The sequence below is a fragment of the Kogia breviceps genome, chromosome 19 (assembly GCF_026419965.1).
Source record: "Kogia breviceps isolate mKogBre1 chromosome 19, mKogBre1 haplotype 1, whole genome shotgun sequence".
Lineage (NCBI taxonomy): Eukaryota > Metazoa > Chordata > Mammalia > Artiodactyla > Physeteridae > Kogia > Kogia breviceps.
The window spans coordinates 21,519,958-21,535,670 of record NC_081328.1 but is presented as its reverse complement, the minus strand read 5'-3'; the positions used below and the strand labels follow the sequence as shown (position 1 = coordinate 21,535,670).

Genomic DNA, 15,713 nt, shown 5'->3' with positions numbered 1-15,713 from the left:
TATATATATATATATATATATATAAAACACTCCAAAATACTATTACCGCACTTAAGAAATATTAACTTATCCTTTTATATCATCAAATTTGTCAGCCCATGTTCAATTTCCCTGAATGTTTCAGAAACGTTTTTGTAGAACTGGTTTGTTCTAATCACGGTGCAAACATGGTCCTCTTATGTCCTTTGGTCATAGTTCTTCAATCTCTTTTAATTTTTAGATTTTCTCTTACTCTTTTTTCCCCCACTTTGAAGTTTATATATTAAAGTAACTGGTTTGTTGGTTCTGTGAATTTTCACATCTTCAAGAGTTTGCTGATTCTGTCCCCATGGTATCATTTAATGTGCTCCTCAGTCCCTTGTATTTCCTATGAACTGGTAATAGAGCTAGAAATCTGATCAGATTCAGTTTCAAATTTTTTGAAAACATACTGCTTAGCTGGAGGCCCATAATGTCTGGTTACAGTATTTTGCTTTATGATGTCAAGATGAATCTGTAAATTCAGATGTCTTCTGTTTAACTTGACTATTACGTTTTTAATATCCATAATTATTTTTCACTTTAAAAATTTCATTTGGTTCTCTTTAGAATCTGTATACTCTTTTCCTATCATATCCTGTTTTGTTATTGTATATCTTTTTCTCCTTTTTCATTAAAACCCAACTCTATATGAACAGACAGATCAATAGACCAGAACAGAAAGTTCAGAAATAGACCCAAGTAAGTCAGGAACTTAATATATGATAAGTGTGACATTTCAAAACAGTGTAGAAAAGGTGAATTTTTCCCTTATATGTTATATCCTATAAATACATTCCCACATGTGCAAGGATAACAATTTAGCCACCTGAAAAATATATATATTGGAATCCTATTACACAACTTAAATCAAAATAAATTTCAGACAGACCAAAGAGTTAAATGTAAAAACTGAAACCCTAGAAGAAGGTGTTAGAAGAAGGAGAGAGAGAATTTTAAATATTCTCTGAGTGAAGAAGATCTTCCGAAGTCATAAAGAAGCCATAAAAGAAAAGACTGATAATTTAACTATATAAAAATAGGAAATGTCTGCCTGCGCAAAGGAAAAAAATTGTGAAGTCAAAACCCAGGAGCACTGGATGTGGAGACAATAGACCTGAAAAGTCCATCTCTCAATTCAGCTGTGGTAGCCCCTAAGCCCCTCTTTTCTTCTCTATAATGGGGTGGAATCTCCCTCACAAGTTTGACATGAAGGTTCGAGGAGAATGGATGCAAAGCACTTTGCCATCTCTTCTGAGTCATAGCATTTGCTGCAGTGTTATTATGAAGAGGAGACGGCCAGGAGACTCTGGAGCCTGGGGTGGGCGTGGGTCAGGTAGCAGTCAATCATTACATCTGTGGTCAGGAGACTCTTCTGTTTGAGACTTTAGGGAAAGTATCCATTATTCACTAGGAGAGGAGCCATCAGTGAGTCATGTTCCTCAGGGTGAGCCTATCCACAGGCAGCTTAGGTCAAGGTGTGGTTTGGGGTTTCCACCAAGGCTCCCCACCCCCAAATAACGTCCCCCACCCCCTATTTCTGGTGTCCCCAAGTCCACCTTAGAGATATTGTTACTAAGAAAATACAGCCGATCCCAGGAGAAGTCATACATCGGGTCTTGTGTGTTATTGACATTTTGTGGGAAGTGAGCGTGTTGGCGGAGAGCAGGTAGAGCATGTGTGTGGTATGTGTGCTGGCCTGGGGTCATCAGGTCTGAATGCTAGTCCCACTTCTGGCGTTGACTTCCTTCTCAACCTTGGAGAAGTTACCTTTCCTCTTGGGCCTCTTTTATCCCCTCTGAACCAGGTGGTGTTTGGGCGAAAGGTCTATTTTGGTTCATTTATTCATTAAATCATTCATCAAATGTGTGTTAAGTGTCCGCTACATGCTGGGTACTATTGTAATTGCTTGGGAAAGAACATTCCAGACAGAGGAAACAGCCAGTGAAAAAGCCCTTAGGCCAGGAGTATGCTTGACAGGTATGAGAAAAGCAAGGATAAGGGCAGAGAGGCAACAGAATGGACCTTGCAGGCCCTCGCAAAGACTGGCTTTTAACCTGCATGAGGGAAAAAGCTTTTGGAAGGTTTTGCTTGTTTGTTTGTTTTAATACATTATTTTCAGAGAAGTTTTAGGTTCACAGAAAAATTGAGCAGGAGGTACACAGATTTCCTGTATACTGCCATCCCCACACATGCACAGCCTTTCCCATTACCCACATCCCCCATCGGGGGTAGATTGATTACAACTGATGAACCTGCATTGCTACAACATAATCACCCAGCGTCCATAGTTTACATTAGGGTTCACTTTTGGTGTTGCACATTCTGTGGGTCTGGACAAATGTATAATGACATGTATCCACTATTCTAGAATCATATAGGGTATTTTCACTGCCCTAAAAAGCCTCTGTGCTGTTGGAGGGTTTTGAGCAGAGCAATGTCACGTGATCTGCCTTTTTAGAATTCTGAGATCCTACTGAATTTGAGGAAGGAGTTAAGAGGCCTCCAAAACCAAGCCTCACCTGTTGCCCATTTTGCTTTCAGGCCTCCTGATTGTCCTCAAGGCTGGTAGGAAGCTCCCCCATTTCCTCCCGGTCTCCATCTCTTTCCACGGGAAGAAGAAGGCTGTAGAGTTCCATAGTTCCTCTAGGTGGCGGTGCTGCCTCGCACACAGGGTTCACCTTATTCTGATTCGTTCCCCAAACAGCCAGCCCTTTCCCTGGGACTTGTCGGTGAAATCTCAGAGGAGTAGAGAAAATTGGAGAGCCCCCAGTCGTCAGGGTTACCCTCCAGCCTGCTTGCCCTTCTCTCACAAATCCTCCCTGCTTTTTGTTTCTAACTTAATTCTTATTTTATATTGGAGTATAGTTGATTTACAGTGTTGTGTTTGTTTCAGGTGTACAGCAAAGTGATGCAGTTATATGCATATACCCATTCTTTTTCAGATTCTTTTCCCATATAAAATCCTCCCTGCTTTGTCAGGACTGTCAGGAACACCCAGTAAGCCTGATCCCAGGCCCCTGCCTTAGCCTCTCATTTTGCTTCTGGGAGGCAATGGGTACCAGGAACAAAGAAGCAGCTGGGGCTGCCACCTCCTTCCCTGTTTATGCTTCCCTGTACTTGGTTTTCAGGTCTAGACTGATATTCTTTTTTTTGTTTGTTTTTTTGTTTTTTTGCGGTACACGGGCCTCTCACTGTTGTGGCCTCTCCCGTTGCAGAGCACAGGCTCCAGACGCTCAGGCTCAGCAGCCATGGCTCACGGGCCCAGCCGCTCTGTGGCATGTGGGATCTTCCCGGACCGGGACATGGGCATGAACCCGTGTCCCCTGCATTGGCAGGCAGATTCTCAACCACTGCGCCACCAGGAAAGCCCACTGACTGATGCTCATTTTAACATTTTAAATCTTTGATGATATTCACTCCTGAGTACAAATTGAGGGAGGAAAGGAAAAAGGGTCACACACATTTGTCCTGGTCCCATCCACTCCAGCCCATACTGGACACTATATGTTGCTGCTGCTAGCAGAGTCCTGATTCTTCTGTGTTCTTGGAATACAATTGGACCAACTTCTCCTCCTGGAATTGACCTCCATCCACCTGGCCTTTCTAGCTAGAAACAATGTACCACCTTCACTTCCTCCCCTTCCGTTCCTTTCTCATCTCCCACTTCTGTCACCAAAAACTGTCAACTTTACCTTAGTCTCACAGATTTACTCTTCCCCCATTCATGCACAGCTTCATTGCATTTGTATATACCCTAAGGGTAACAAATACTAAAGGCTAAAAGGATCAAAAGGTGATAGAAAGAAAGTGAAGAAGGCCAGTGTGTAAGGCAACAGGGAGGGTGGGGACTGTGGTGAACTGGAAAGAGTATCAGTGAAACCTGAGCCCCATGTGTGTCTCAAGCCCCAGCCAGGTGTGGTCATTTAAGAAGACAGGTCCAAGTGTGGCCAGTTTGTTAAACTACTGTTGTTTCTAATGTGAAATGTACCAACTTAATATTGGCAACTGACTTTTTAAAATAAAAATGTTTTAAACAAGTAGACCACCACAAGGGGCAAACAAAACACATCAGTGGTCTGAATTCAGCACATGGGCTGCCAATTTTGGACCACAGGTTTGAACCAACATCCTAGCTAAGACTTTTTTTTTTTAATTTTTAAAAATTGAAATATAGTTGATTTACAGTATTGTGTTAGTTTCAGGTGTACAGCACAGTGGTTCAGTTATACACATGTATGCTATTCTTCTTCAGATTCTCTTCCCTTATAGCTTATTACATAATATTGAGTATAGCTCCTAGCTAAGACTATTAATATGGTTACTTCTTTGGTCTCCTGCCTCTACTCTCTCTCACTTCCATGCACTTCGCCTGATAACCGAGTCACACCAGCTCATTCCTGACATCTCCCTTCTCACTGTCCCCCCACTAACTTTCCCACAAGGTCAAGGGCAGACGATTTAGGCAGGCGCCAGACTTATCACTCTCTGACTGACCCCAGGCCCATTCCACTCCCACCTGTGTCACCCCGTTGTAACGTCTATTTACATGTATCTCCACCCAGACTGATGGTCCTTGACACAGTGACCGCCTTAGCCAAGTCAAACTGTATTAAGGATGTTTATTTCCTTGCCCCATTTATACATAATTAAGACCTGAGTATCCTTTTGATAAAGATAATTTCTTCTTTCCCCTCATTGGTCCCCCACTCCCTCAGGTACAAGTGCTCTGGGATCCAGGGCGAGCTGGCCCTCTGCCCCAGCTGGGTATTCTTATGGGCAGGTCTCTGGAGTTTCTGGGGCTTCCTTAATCCTCTTTCTCTTGAGTTTTGGTTTTTGAGGAAGTTTCCTTAAAGAACCTGAAAAAGGGAAAGTCGGAGACAGTGCTGATGACATCACGAATAGTAAGAGAATATTCTGTAACGTGGGGGGCATGATAGGGACTCAAAGGAAGAACAACAAAATCTTATCTTGCTTCCAACCTATGTCCCTTACTCTTTTCTCACAGAAACCCTGTAGGGTAGGGAGATGGTATCCCTCCAATTTACAGTTGAGGGATCTCACACAGGCACAGAGTAAGGAAATGGGCTGCTGCTCAAAGCCTAAGTCAAGTTAGGGGTACAGTTGGGACTAGACCTCTGGCTTCCAACTCTGATTCCTCCCCACTCCTCTCTCTGGTTTCACAACCCAATTCCCAGTACTTTGTTGCTGGGGTGTTTGCAAACACCGTTGCCATCTTTTTCCTTAAGAACTGACTCATGAACATGGTGTCCAAGAAACACCATGCAGGTCACTTTTATTTTTTTATTTTTATTTTTTTTTTGCGGTACGTGGGCCTCTCACTGTTGTGGCCTCTCCCTTCACGGAGCACAGGCTTCAGACGTGCAGGCCCAGTGGCCATGGCTCATGGGCCCAGCCGCTCCGTGGCATGTAGGATCTTCCTGGACCGGGGCACGAACCAGCGTCCCCTGCATCCGCAGGCGGACTCTCAACCGCTGCGCCACCAGGGAAGCCCGAGGTCACTTTTAATTGCACGATAGACTTGGTGATTCACTCAGTCATGGTGGCTCTGCCAGCTAGTATTTGTTATCTCATGTAATACAATGTGAAAAACACAGCCTCATCTGTAACATATCCCTGCCAAAAACATGTTTAACATGAATTTATCGAGGCTCTTGACCTACAATCCTGCTCCTGGATAGAGGAACAAGCTTCAAAGATACCAAAAGGAAGCAAGAAGAAAAAAGCAGAAATTGGAACATTCTGCAGAATACCCTGATCTCTTCAACAGAAAGGGGACTCGGTTAGGTTAAAAGAGGCTTAAGAGACATACCAGGTGAAACACATGGTTTGGGAAACCAGTGCAAAAGATATCTTTGCTGGGAAAATTTGAAAATGGAGTATTTAATCCAACAATTAGATGAAATGAAGATGTTAACATGGAAGGTTTCTATAATTAACTGAAAAAAGCAAGTTCAAATCAAAATCCTATATATGGCATGGTCTCATTTTGGTTTTTTTTTTTTTTTTTTTTTTTTGCGGTATGCGGGCCTCTCACTGTTGTGGCCTCTCCCATTGCGGAGCACAGGCTCCGGACGCGCAGGCCTGGCGGCCATGGCTCACGGGCTTAGTTGCTCCGCGGCATGTGGGATCTTCCCGGACCAGGGCACGAACCCGTGTCTCCTGCATCGGCAGGCGGATTCTCAACCACTGCGCCACCAGGGAAGCCCTCATTTTGGTTTAATACAGGTATTTATATGCATAAAAAACATCTGGAAAGTGCTAACTGTGGATGACAATGTTTATATTTTCTTATTTTTTCCTGATCTGTATTATCTAAGTTTCTAGGATATGCTTATGTTTGTCATAAAATGTTATTTTAAAATTACAATTTCAAGCCCAATTTCTTAGCCCACCATCTAAGCCTTTTTCCTGTTACCCGCCAGCCTGCACCTCTGCAATGTGCTCGGCCATTCACCCCTGAGCCCAGCCTGTCTACTCACTGCCCCCTCACCTCCACACACACGTCCCTCCCACCTCTTTCCCCTTCCCCCTCCCTCTCCTTATTCCTTTCTTTAAATCCTGTCCCAAACCTACCTCCTCCAGACCTACCCTTTACCCTGTATCCTGAGATTGCCCATTTGTAGGAGGGAGATAATAATGCCCATCTCATCAGGATGCTGCAGGGTTTGGGTGAAATTGAGAGGTACAGAGCTCTTGGTACAGGGAGACGCTGGCCCAAAAGCCTGCACCTCACTATCCTCATCTGATTCATGGACAGCTTGGCCTAGATCCTTTTTTAAAATCAATTAATTAATTTTATTTATTTGGTTGTATCGGGTCTTAGTTGTGGCAGGCAGGCTCCTTAGTTGCGGCTCTCCCTCTCCTTAATTGAGGCTCTCCAGCTCCTTAGTTGTGGCATGTGAATTCTTAGTTGTGGCACGCATGTGGGTCTAGTTCCCTGATCAGGGATTGAACTTGGGCCCCTTGCATTGGGAGTGAGGAGTCTTAACCACTGCACCACCAGGGAAGTCCCTGGCCTAGATCATCTTAATGATGAACTGGCCTTCATTCCACTGTATGTTTTACTCCCTCAATTTAAACCATAGGCACTGGGGCCACGGGCCCCCGCAGAGCCCAGGCAGAGTTCTGGGTCTCGGTAGCTGCCTGACCTGGGCCCTCTGTACCTGACCCATCCTCACTCCTCCCCTCCCACTTGGTCCAGCTGTGACTGGTGAAGACGCCCTGAGGGCTGCCCCAGCCAGCCCGGCCTTCAGAGGAACACCTGGGTCCAGTTTAGGACCATGCTCTGCGGTCCTAGGCTACCTTTTGCCTTCATTTTCTCCCCCAGGAGCTAAGCAAGAAGCCAGTTCCAGAAGGGTGAGAGGTAGGTGGTCCAACACCTCTCTGCACCTCAGTGCACAGGAGGGGCCTTCATAGGTTCCAACCTTGGCTGGGGTCCGTCTCACTGAAGAGTCTCTGTCCCCTAATCCCACACCCTCTGTCCAGAGAGCCAGGCCGCGCAGTCACTGCTGAGGCCAAGGCTGCCGGGAAGGCGGTTCCCAGGCCAGCTGGCTGGACGGCCTCCTCCCTGGTGGAATGAACCCCTCCTCCGCCCATACCCTGCCAACGCTAAAGGGGGCATTCTGCTGCTGCTTGGACAGTTCCTGGGAGTCCCTGCTCTTAGCCTCTAGAAACATCTCTGCTCTGCTTCTGGTTGTATGGGAAAGTGCTTTGTTTACATGTTAACTGAAAAAGGCATGTTTCCTGAGACCTCCGGGTTGGGGGGTTGGGATGAAACAGAACAGTGAAGGAAACACACCTAAATGTTAACAGTCATGCCTGTGGGTGACGGGTAATTTTCCTCTCTTCTATTTTATACTATCTGTACATTTCAAACTTTCTATAATGAGCATACCTGCGGGGAAAGGGCAAAAAAGAGAAAAGAAAAAGTGGAGAGGGGGAAGGAAAATGGACAGAAAGAGAAATGCAGAGATGGAACTTCCCTGGTGGTGCAGTGGTTACGAATCCACCTGCCAGTGCAGGAGACACGGGTTCGAGCCCTGGTCCAGGAAGATCCCAGATGCTGCGGAGCAACTAAGCCATTAATCATTATATCATAAGAGATTCAGCAGAGGCAGATATGAGACACTAAAGAGATTTGCAAAAATGTCAAACGATGCCAATCTTCTCTCTAAATTTTTTTGTTTTGGAAAATATAGTTAACTCTCATAAAAGTTATGTTAATATATAATGGACTCCTTGTTTTTATTTTTAAATGAATTAGTAAATACATATTTTGAATTATTTCTTTAGCTTTAATTTCTAGTAGGGCAAATAAATATCAATAGATGTAACCTACAGGAATACATGTTTTGGGGGGTTCCCAATGATTTTTAAGAGGGTAGAAGTGACCTGAGACCAAAATGTTTGAGAAGCACTGTTTTTGGACAAAGCCTGCCCAGGAACTTTTTATTTTTATTTTTTTAAATTATTTGGCCATGCCTCATGGCTGTGGGATCTTAGTTCCCCGACCAAGGATCGAACCACGCCCCCCTGCATTGGAAGCTCGGAGTCTTAACAACTGGACCACCAGGGGAGTCCCTGCCCAGGAATTTGTCCTCTGTCCTCTGCAACAGTCTCCAGAGTCTTCCCCAAGCTGGCTGTGCCTTTCTGCCTGGCCTCAATCATCCCTGCCCATGGCTCCCCAAGGACTGTGAACAGTCCTTGTCCCTGTTCACATCAGGGTGTGGGTGAGGAGGATGAATAAATATCTAGAACTTGCAGCTGAGTCTCTGCCCTCTTCAGCCCCACTCTGTGCCTGCCGCAGGGGCAGTGGCGTCTTCCTCAGGCAGTGAGTGTGGAAGCGACTGAGGGGTGCTGGCTATATCAGAGGGCCCTTCAGGGAATTCCCTGGCGGTCCCGTGGTTAGGATTCCCGGCTTTCACTGCAGGGGGCGCCGGTTTGATCCCTGGTTGGGGAATTAAGATCCCACATCCCACATGCCGCCCTCCAGTTGCAGGCCTCCCCTCACAATTTAAAAACACACCAACCGACCCTCAGCTGGACCCTGGAGGAACTTCACCGGGCACTGGGCCGTCTGGTTGTTCTTGGTATACTTGTAGAGCCTGTGAAGCTGCTTCGCCTCCAGTTCTGAGAAGAGGGAGACAAATTGCCAGAGCATCCTGCAGGGGAGAAGTCCAAGCCCGAGGCTGAGGGGGGCGGAGCACAGCCCCTCTCCCTCCAGCATTTGTCCTGTGGCCAGGACCACCCAAGGGGAAATGCTGCCTCCTTAGTTTTTCGTTGGGGACATGGAGTCATGGGGATTTGCCAGACCTTGGATACCCTGTATCGGTGAGGAGCCCCCCACACCACACAGCACTTATTCGATCAGAGGCCATTCCCCCTGGGGTCAGGAGAGTTCTTTGGCCACTCAGTGCTGCCCTGAGTCACTAGAGGACCCTGTTCTCCCCATCCCCCTTCACCATGCTCACTCCAGGATCCTGACTCTTCCACACTAAGATGAAGGACTAGGAGATTTTCACTACGCTGTGACCTTGATTCTAGAGGGGTCGGCCCAGGAGTGAGTGTAGTGGTAAGGGTAAGGAGGCTGCCCTACTTCCTCCAGTGCTTGATTTCCCAGGCTTGGCAGTGGTGCTGCAGAAAGCTGTTGATGTGGTCCCCTAGGACCACCAGGCTCTGCTTCATGTACTTTAGCTGCTTCTTCTGGGGAAGGTCCCTGGGCTGGTGCAACTTTCGCAGGAACTTCTTCAGCGGCCTTAGATATTCTTTACACTTAGGAGGCAACAGATGAAGTGAGGGACCACAGGAAAAAGAAGAGGCAGCTGGGCAGCCCCACAGAGCCAGCAGGTTGGCCCAGCTGCAACCCTTATGGCCCAGGAAGTGTTGAGGAGGCTCCAGACAACCTCTTACCCCACTTCCTTCCCAAGAGTGTGTCAAGTGGGGCTGTGAACTATAAGTCTAAGGCCTGCCAATTTCTGACCCGGCTCTCCTGACCTGTGGGGAACAGGGGACAGGGTCCTGGGCTGGCCCCTTACTCACAATTTTGAAGGTGTCCTGGCCCAGGCCCTTGGCCTGGCACACAAGTGAGTCTCTGGCAGGGATGGTGCTGGAGCTCCCCTCTAAGCAGGGTGCATCCGTCCCCTGGGAGGAGGCAGGGGCAGGAGTCAGCTGGGCGGGCTTGGGCTACTGCTCCTGAGGGGCAGTGCTGGGCAACCACTGGTCCAGATGCCAGCCAAAGCCCTTCTCCATTTTCCCAGTGACCTCGTCCTTGAGCCAGCACTCAGGCGAGTGAGCCCCGGGCAAAGAAAACCCTCTCTGAGAATCCCTGCTTAGAAAACCTAGAACGCCCGACCCATTTCTTTTATAATAATTATAGCACAGTATACTAGCTAACTTTGCAAAGCACTTGATAAACATTAACTCATTTTATTCTCCCACAGATTCTGTGAGGCTAGAAATCATTATTCCTGGTTACAGATGAGAACACTAACCGCACCAAGAAGTTTAAGTAACTCCTTGAGGGGAATGATTAGGGACTCATTTACTCAGCACTTTTTTTTTTTTTTTTTTTTTTTTGCGGTACGCGGGCCTCTCACTGTTGTGGCCTCTCCCGTTGCGGAGCGCAGGCTCCGGACGCGCAGGCCTAGCGGCCATGGCTCACGGGCTTAGTTGCTCCGCGGCATGTGGGATCTTCCCGGACCAGGGCACGAACCCGTGTCTCCTGCATCGGCAGGCGGATTCTCAACCACTGCGCCACCAGGGAAGCCCCATTCAGCACTTATTGAGTGCCTAAATCCCAGGCCCTCGGGCTAATGGGCACTCAGAAAGTATATGACGGTGATACGGATGACGAGAAGGAACTTTCTGACATCAAGCTGGGGCAAAAAAAAGCTGAAAATTAATAACGATGAAGTGACTGTGGAATAATACTTGAAGTCAGAGCACAGGATTAGACTGACACGGGATTTACACCTGACCTTTCAAAAGCCTCTCAGAAAAGTGAGCATTAATTCCTGCCTGTGTTCAGGGGGCACGAGGAAGATCCAGGCCCAGACCACTCGGAAGGGAGAGACTAGGGAAAGGGGGGGGAGAAAGATGGAGAGGGAATGGGGCACAGGCTCCTCCAGACCCAAGAGAGAGGGGACTCTGGCTGATCAATCCCATAACCACACCACACAAATCAGGCAGACCTCACAGACCACAACGCATGTGCACACACACATACACACACACACCCGAGCCTGTGTATCTTCATAAACAACAATCATCTTGCCGAGAACCTTCCCATCATCTTGCCAGGTATTATATGTCCTTGATAAACATCTGTCTAAATGAATTAACCTTCTCTTGTTCTTTCAGTCTCTTGCCAACTCGTGCACCTCACTCTTTTTCTTTCTTCTCTCCTTCCTTGAGTTTCATACTCTCTGCCTTCCCAAACCAGCCCCTCCAGGGCCCTCCTTTCCTTCCTCCCTCACATCCCCAACCCCACTGCACCTTCTCTAGTGGCTGGTCCCCTTCACCCCCCCGCGCATCTGAGGCTTCCATCTCAACAGGTGTGCTGATGGGTTCCAGAGGTAGCACTCCTCAGCCCCCTCGGGCTTCTGACCTATTGCTTCTGGGACCTCAGTGTCTCAGGGAGTGGGCAGGTTGGCACTCAGAACTCGGAGCAAAACCATGGCAACTGCCAACACAGAGTGCCGTGCCCCTCCCCCTCCCCCCCCCCCCCCCGTTCCCCGGGTGACCAGCCTCTCCTTCAACTGCGACTGGCCTAGGGAAGTGAGCAGGTTGTGCCAGGTAGACCCAGGACTTTGTCAGAGCGCACAGCTGGACAGGAGGGGCTGGCACCCCTTCTCCCAAGAGAACTGTCAGATGCTGTCCATTTTGAACCCGGGTAAGGCTTTTGAAGTCATTTTCCTGTGTGTGTACCATTCATGCCCCTTCAGTTACAGCGTGGGCTTCCCAAGAGTGAGGACCAGGTTTTCTAACATCCCTTTCCCGACTGGGGATGATGGACTAGAGGGTGTAGGGAGAAGGGAACACTGTAAATCTGTCCTGGGATAGATCTTCTCTTCCATCCCCCGTAATCTCCAGGAAGGGAAGGAGCCCGTTGTGTTGAGTGGTGGTGGTGTTTCTAGAGAGGTGTATAGAAATACTAGCCACCATGTATTATCTCAATTAACGCTCACAACAGTCTTCCCCGGGGTAGGTTCCAGCAGTGATCCACATTCACAGAAGACTAGCTGAGACGCAGAGAGGTCCCGTAAATTGCCTTGGGTCCGCCGCCACTAGGTGGGGCGCGAGGGTCTGGGTCGGATTCCGACCGCCCTGGCTTTTCCCTCCTGCGTCGCCCTCGGGCGGATCAGAGGTCGCTGGGAGGTCCTCGGAGGCGCTCGGGGGCACGGGTCCAAGCCGCCCCCTCAACCCTACCGCGGCCCTGGTGGCCGCTCAGGGCGCACAGCGGGTCGGGGCGCTGGTAAGACCGTGCGGCCTCAGTTCCCTCACCTGACCCGCATCTTCTTCCTTGGATCGCGGAACTCCCTCTTCTGGCCCTTGCCTTTCTGTCCTCTGGGCCCGGGTCCCGTTTTCCCCCCTCCGTTTGGCCCTCTACCTCCCCTGTCTTCGCGGGCACTGGGTCGGACCGCCGTTGGCCAACCCAGCCCGGGCTGAGGCTGCGGCACGGTCCTCCCAGGTCTCCCTCTCGCCATCTGGCAGCAGTAGCCGCGTTTGACAGGGATATTTAGCACCTGACGTTCCTAGGGGACAAGGTGACTTTGCCTCCAAACTGGAGCCCCAATTCAAGATTATTTTGCGTCTGTTAAGAAGGATAATTACACTGGCAAGAGTGAGGGGAAAGGAGCTCTTTTACAAACTTCTACTGGCAGTAATAATTAGTAAAACAAAATGTAATTTAAAATGTTAAATATGCATTCCTTTTGACTCACAAATTCTATTTCTAGGAATTAGCCCTACGGAGAGATATATGTATGAGGACTGTTACAGTGGTGACAATTTTTAAACAACTGAAGTGTAATCCATAGGAAAGGGTAAATACATTGTGGCACACACATACTTAAAAATACTACTCAAATATTAAGGTTAAGATTAATTTAAAAAATACTTTACTGGGCTTCCCTGGTGGCGCAGTGGTTAAGAATCCGCCTACAAATGCAGGGGACACGGGAAGATCCCACATGCCGCGGAGCGACTAAGCCCGTGCGCCACAATTACTGAGCCTGTGCTCTAGAGCCCGTGAGCCACAACTATGGAGCCTGCGAGCCACAACTACTGAAGCCTACATGCGCCTAGAGCCCTTGTTCCATAAGGAGAGAAGCCACTGCAATGAGAAGCCTGTGCACCTCAATGAAGAGTAGCCCTGGCTCACAGCAACTAGAGAAAGCCTGCGCGCAGCAACAAAAACCCAACACAGCCAAAAAACAAAAACAAAAACAAAAAAACTTTACTACTAAAATACTACTAATTATTAAAATACTACCCTACCAAATTAAATTTATAAGAATAAATTTAAATTAAATATGGATTAAAATTTTTAAATTTTAAATTGCTAGTCTATATCTGTATTTAATGACATGGAAAACAGGAACTGGAACAGCATGTATGGTATGATCCCATTTATTTAATTTAATTTAATTAATTTATTTATTTTTGCAGTACGTGGGCCTCTCACTGCTGTGGTCTCTCCCGTTGTGGAGCACAGGCTCCGGATGCGCAGGCTCAGCGGCCATGGCTCACGGGCCCATGCTCTCCGCGGGCATGTGGGATCTTCCCGGACCGGGGCAGGAACCCACGTCCCCTGCATCGGCAGGCAGACTCTCAACCACTACGCCACCAGGGAAGCCCCATCCCATTTATTTTAAAGTTTATTTTATTGAAGTATAGTTGATTTACAATGTTTTGTTAATTTCTTCTGTACAGCAAAGTGATTCAGTTATACATATATTTAGTCTTTTTCATATTCTTTTCCATTATAGTTTATCATGGGATATTGAATATTGTATTGTGCACCTGGTTGTTTATCCATTCTCTATGTAATAGTTTGCATCTACTAATCCCATACCCCCAATCTATCCCTCTCCCACACACCCTCCCCCTTGGCAACCACAAGTCTGTTCTCTATGTCTGTGAGTCTGTTTCTGTTTCACAGATAAGTTCATTTGTGTTATACTTTATTTATTTTAAATTTATTATTTATTTTTGGCTGTGTTGGGTCTTCATTGCTGCATGCGGGCTTTCTCTAGTTGCGGCGAGCGAGGGCTACTCTTTGTTACAGCGCGTGGGCTTCTCATTGCAGTGGCTTCTCCTGTTGCGGAGCATGGGCTCTAGGCGCATGGACTTCAGTAGTTGTGGCACGTGGGCTCAATAGTTGTGGCTCATGGGCTCTACAGCACAGGCTCAGTAGTTGTGGCACAGGGGCTTAGTTGCTCTGAGGCATATGGAATTTTCCCAAACTAGGGCTCAAACCCATGTCTCCTGTATTGGCAGGCAGATTCTTAACCACTCCACCACCAGGGAAGTCCCTATGTCATATTTTAGATTCCACATATAAGTGATATCATATGGTATTTGCCTTTCTCTTTCTGACTTACTTCACTTAGTTTGATAATCTCTAGGTCCATCCGTGTTGCTGCAAATAGCATTATTTTTTTATGGCTGAGTAATATTCCATCGTATATCCATTGTATACCACATCTTCTTTTTTTTTTTTGCCGTATGTGGGCCTCTCACTGTTGTGGCCTCTCCCGTTGTGGAGCACAGGCTCTGGACGCACAGGCTCAGTGGCCATGGATCACAGGCCCAGCTGCTCTGCGGCATGTGGGATCTTTCCAGACCGGGGCACGAACCCGTGTCCCCTGCATCAGCAGGTGGACTCTCAACCACTGCGCCACCAGGGAAGCCCACCACATCTTCTTTATCTATTCATCTGTTGATGGACATTTAGGTTGTTTCCATGTTTTGGCTATTGTGAGTAGTGCTGCTTTGAACATGGGGGTGCATGTATCTTTTGGGATTATAGTTTTATCCGGATATATGCCCAGGAGTGGATTGCTGGATCATATGGCAACTCTATTTTTAGTTTTTTGAGGAACGTCCATACCATTTTCCATTTATACCAATTTACATTCCCACCAATAGTGTAGGAGTGTTCCCTTTTCTCCACACCATCTCCAGCATTTGTTATTTGTAGAATTTTTTGTAATAGCCACTTTGACCAGTGTGAAGTGATACCTCATTGTGGTTTTGATTTGAATTTCTCTCTTGATTAGTGATGTTCAGCATCTTTTCATGTGCTTGTTGGCCATCTGTATGTCTTCTTTGGAGAAATGTCTATTTAGGCCTTCTGCCCATTTTTTGATTGGATTGTTTGTTATTTTGTTGTTGAGCTGTATGAGCTGTTTGTATATTTTGGAAATTAAGCCCTTGTTGGTCGCATCATTTGCAAATTTTCTCCCAGTCCATAGGTTGTCTTTTTGTTTTGTTTATGGTTTCCTTTGCTGTGCAAAAGTTTGTAAGTTTGATTAGTTCCCATTTGTTTATTTTTGCTTTTATTTCTATTGCCTTGGGAGACTGACATAAGAAAATATTAGTACGATTTATGTCAGAGAATATTTTGCCTATGTTCTCTTCTAGGAGTTTTATGGTGTCATGTCTTATAT

The 15,713-nt window shown here is 47.0% G+C and overlaps 1 protein-coding gene across 1 annotated transcript; it reads right to left on the bottom strand.

The window, feature by feature from the left end:
- Positions 1-4,791: 4,791 nt before the first annotated feature.
- Positions 4,792-11,586, bottom strand: CHCT1 (CHD1 helical C-terminal domain containing 1). The gene is made up of 5 exons (XM_059047607.2): positions 11,536-11,586; positions 10,081-10,182; positions 9,638-9,813; positions 9,076-9,203; positions 4,792-4,877 (listed from the first exon to the last, which is right to left on the bottom strand). The coding sequence occupies exons 1-5, from the start codon at positions 11,584-11,586 to the stop codon at positions 4,792-4,794; spliced, it is 543 nt and encodes a 180-aa protein (XP_058903590.1).
- Positions 11,587-15,713: the final 4,127 nt, after the last annotated feature.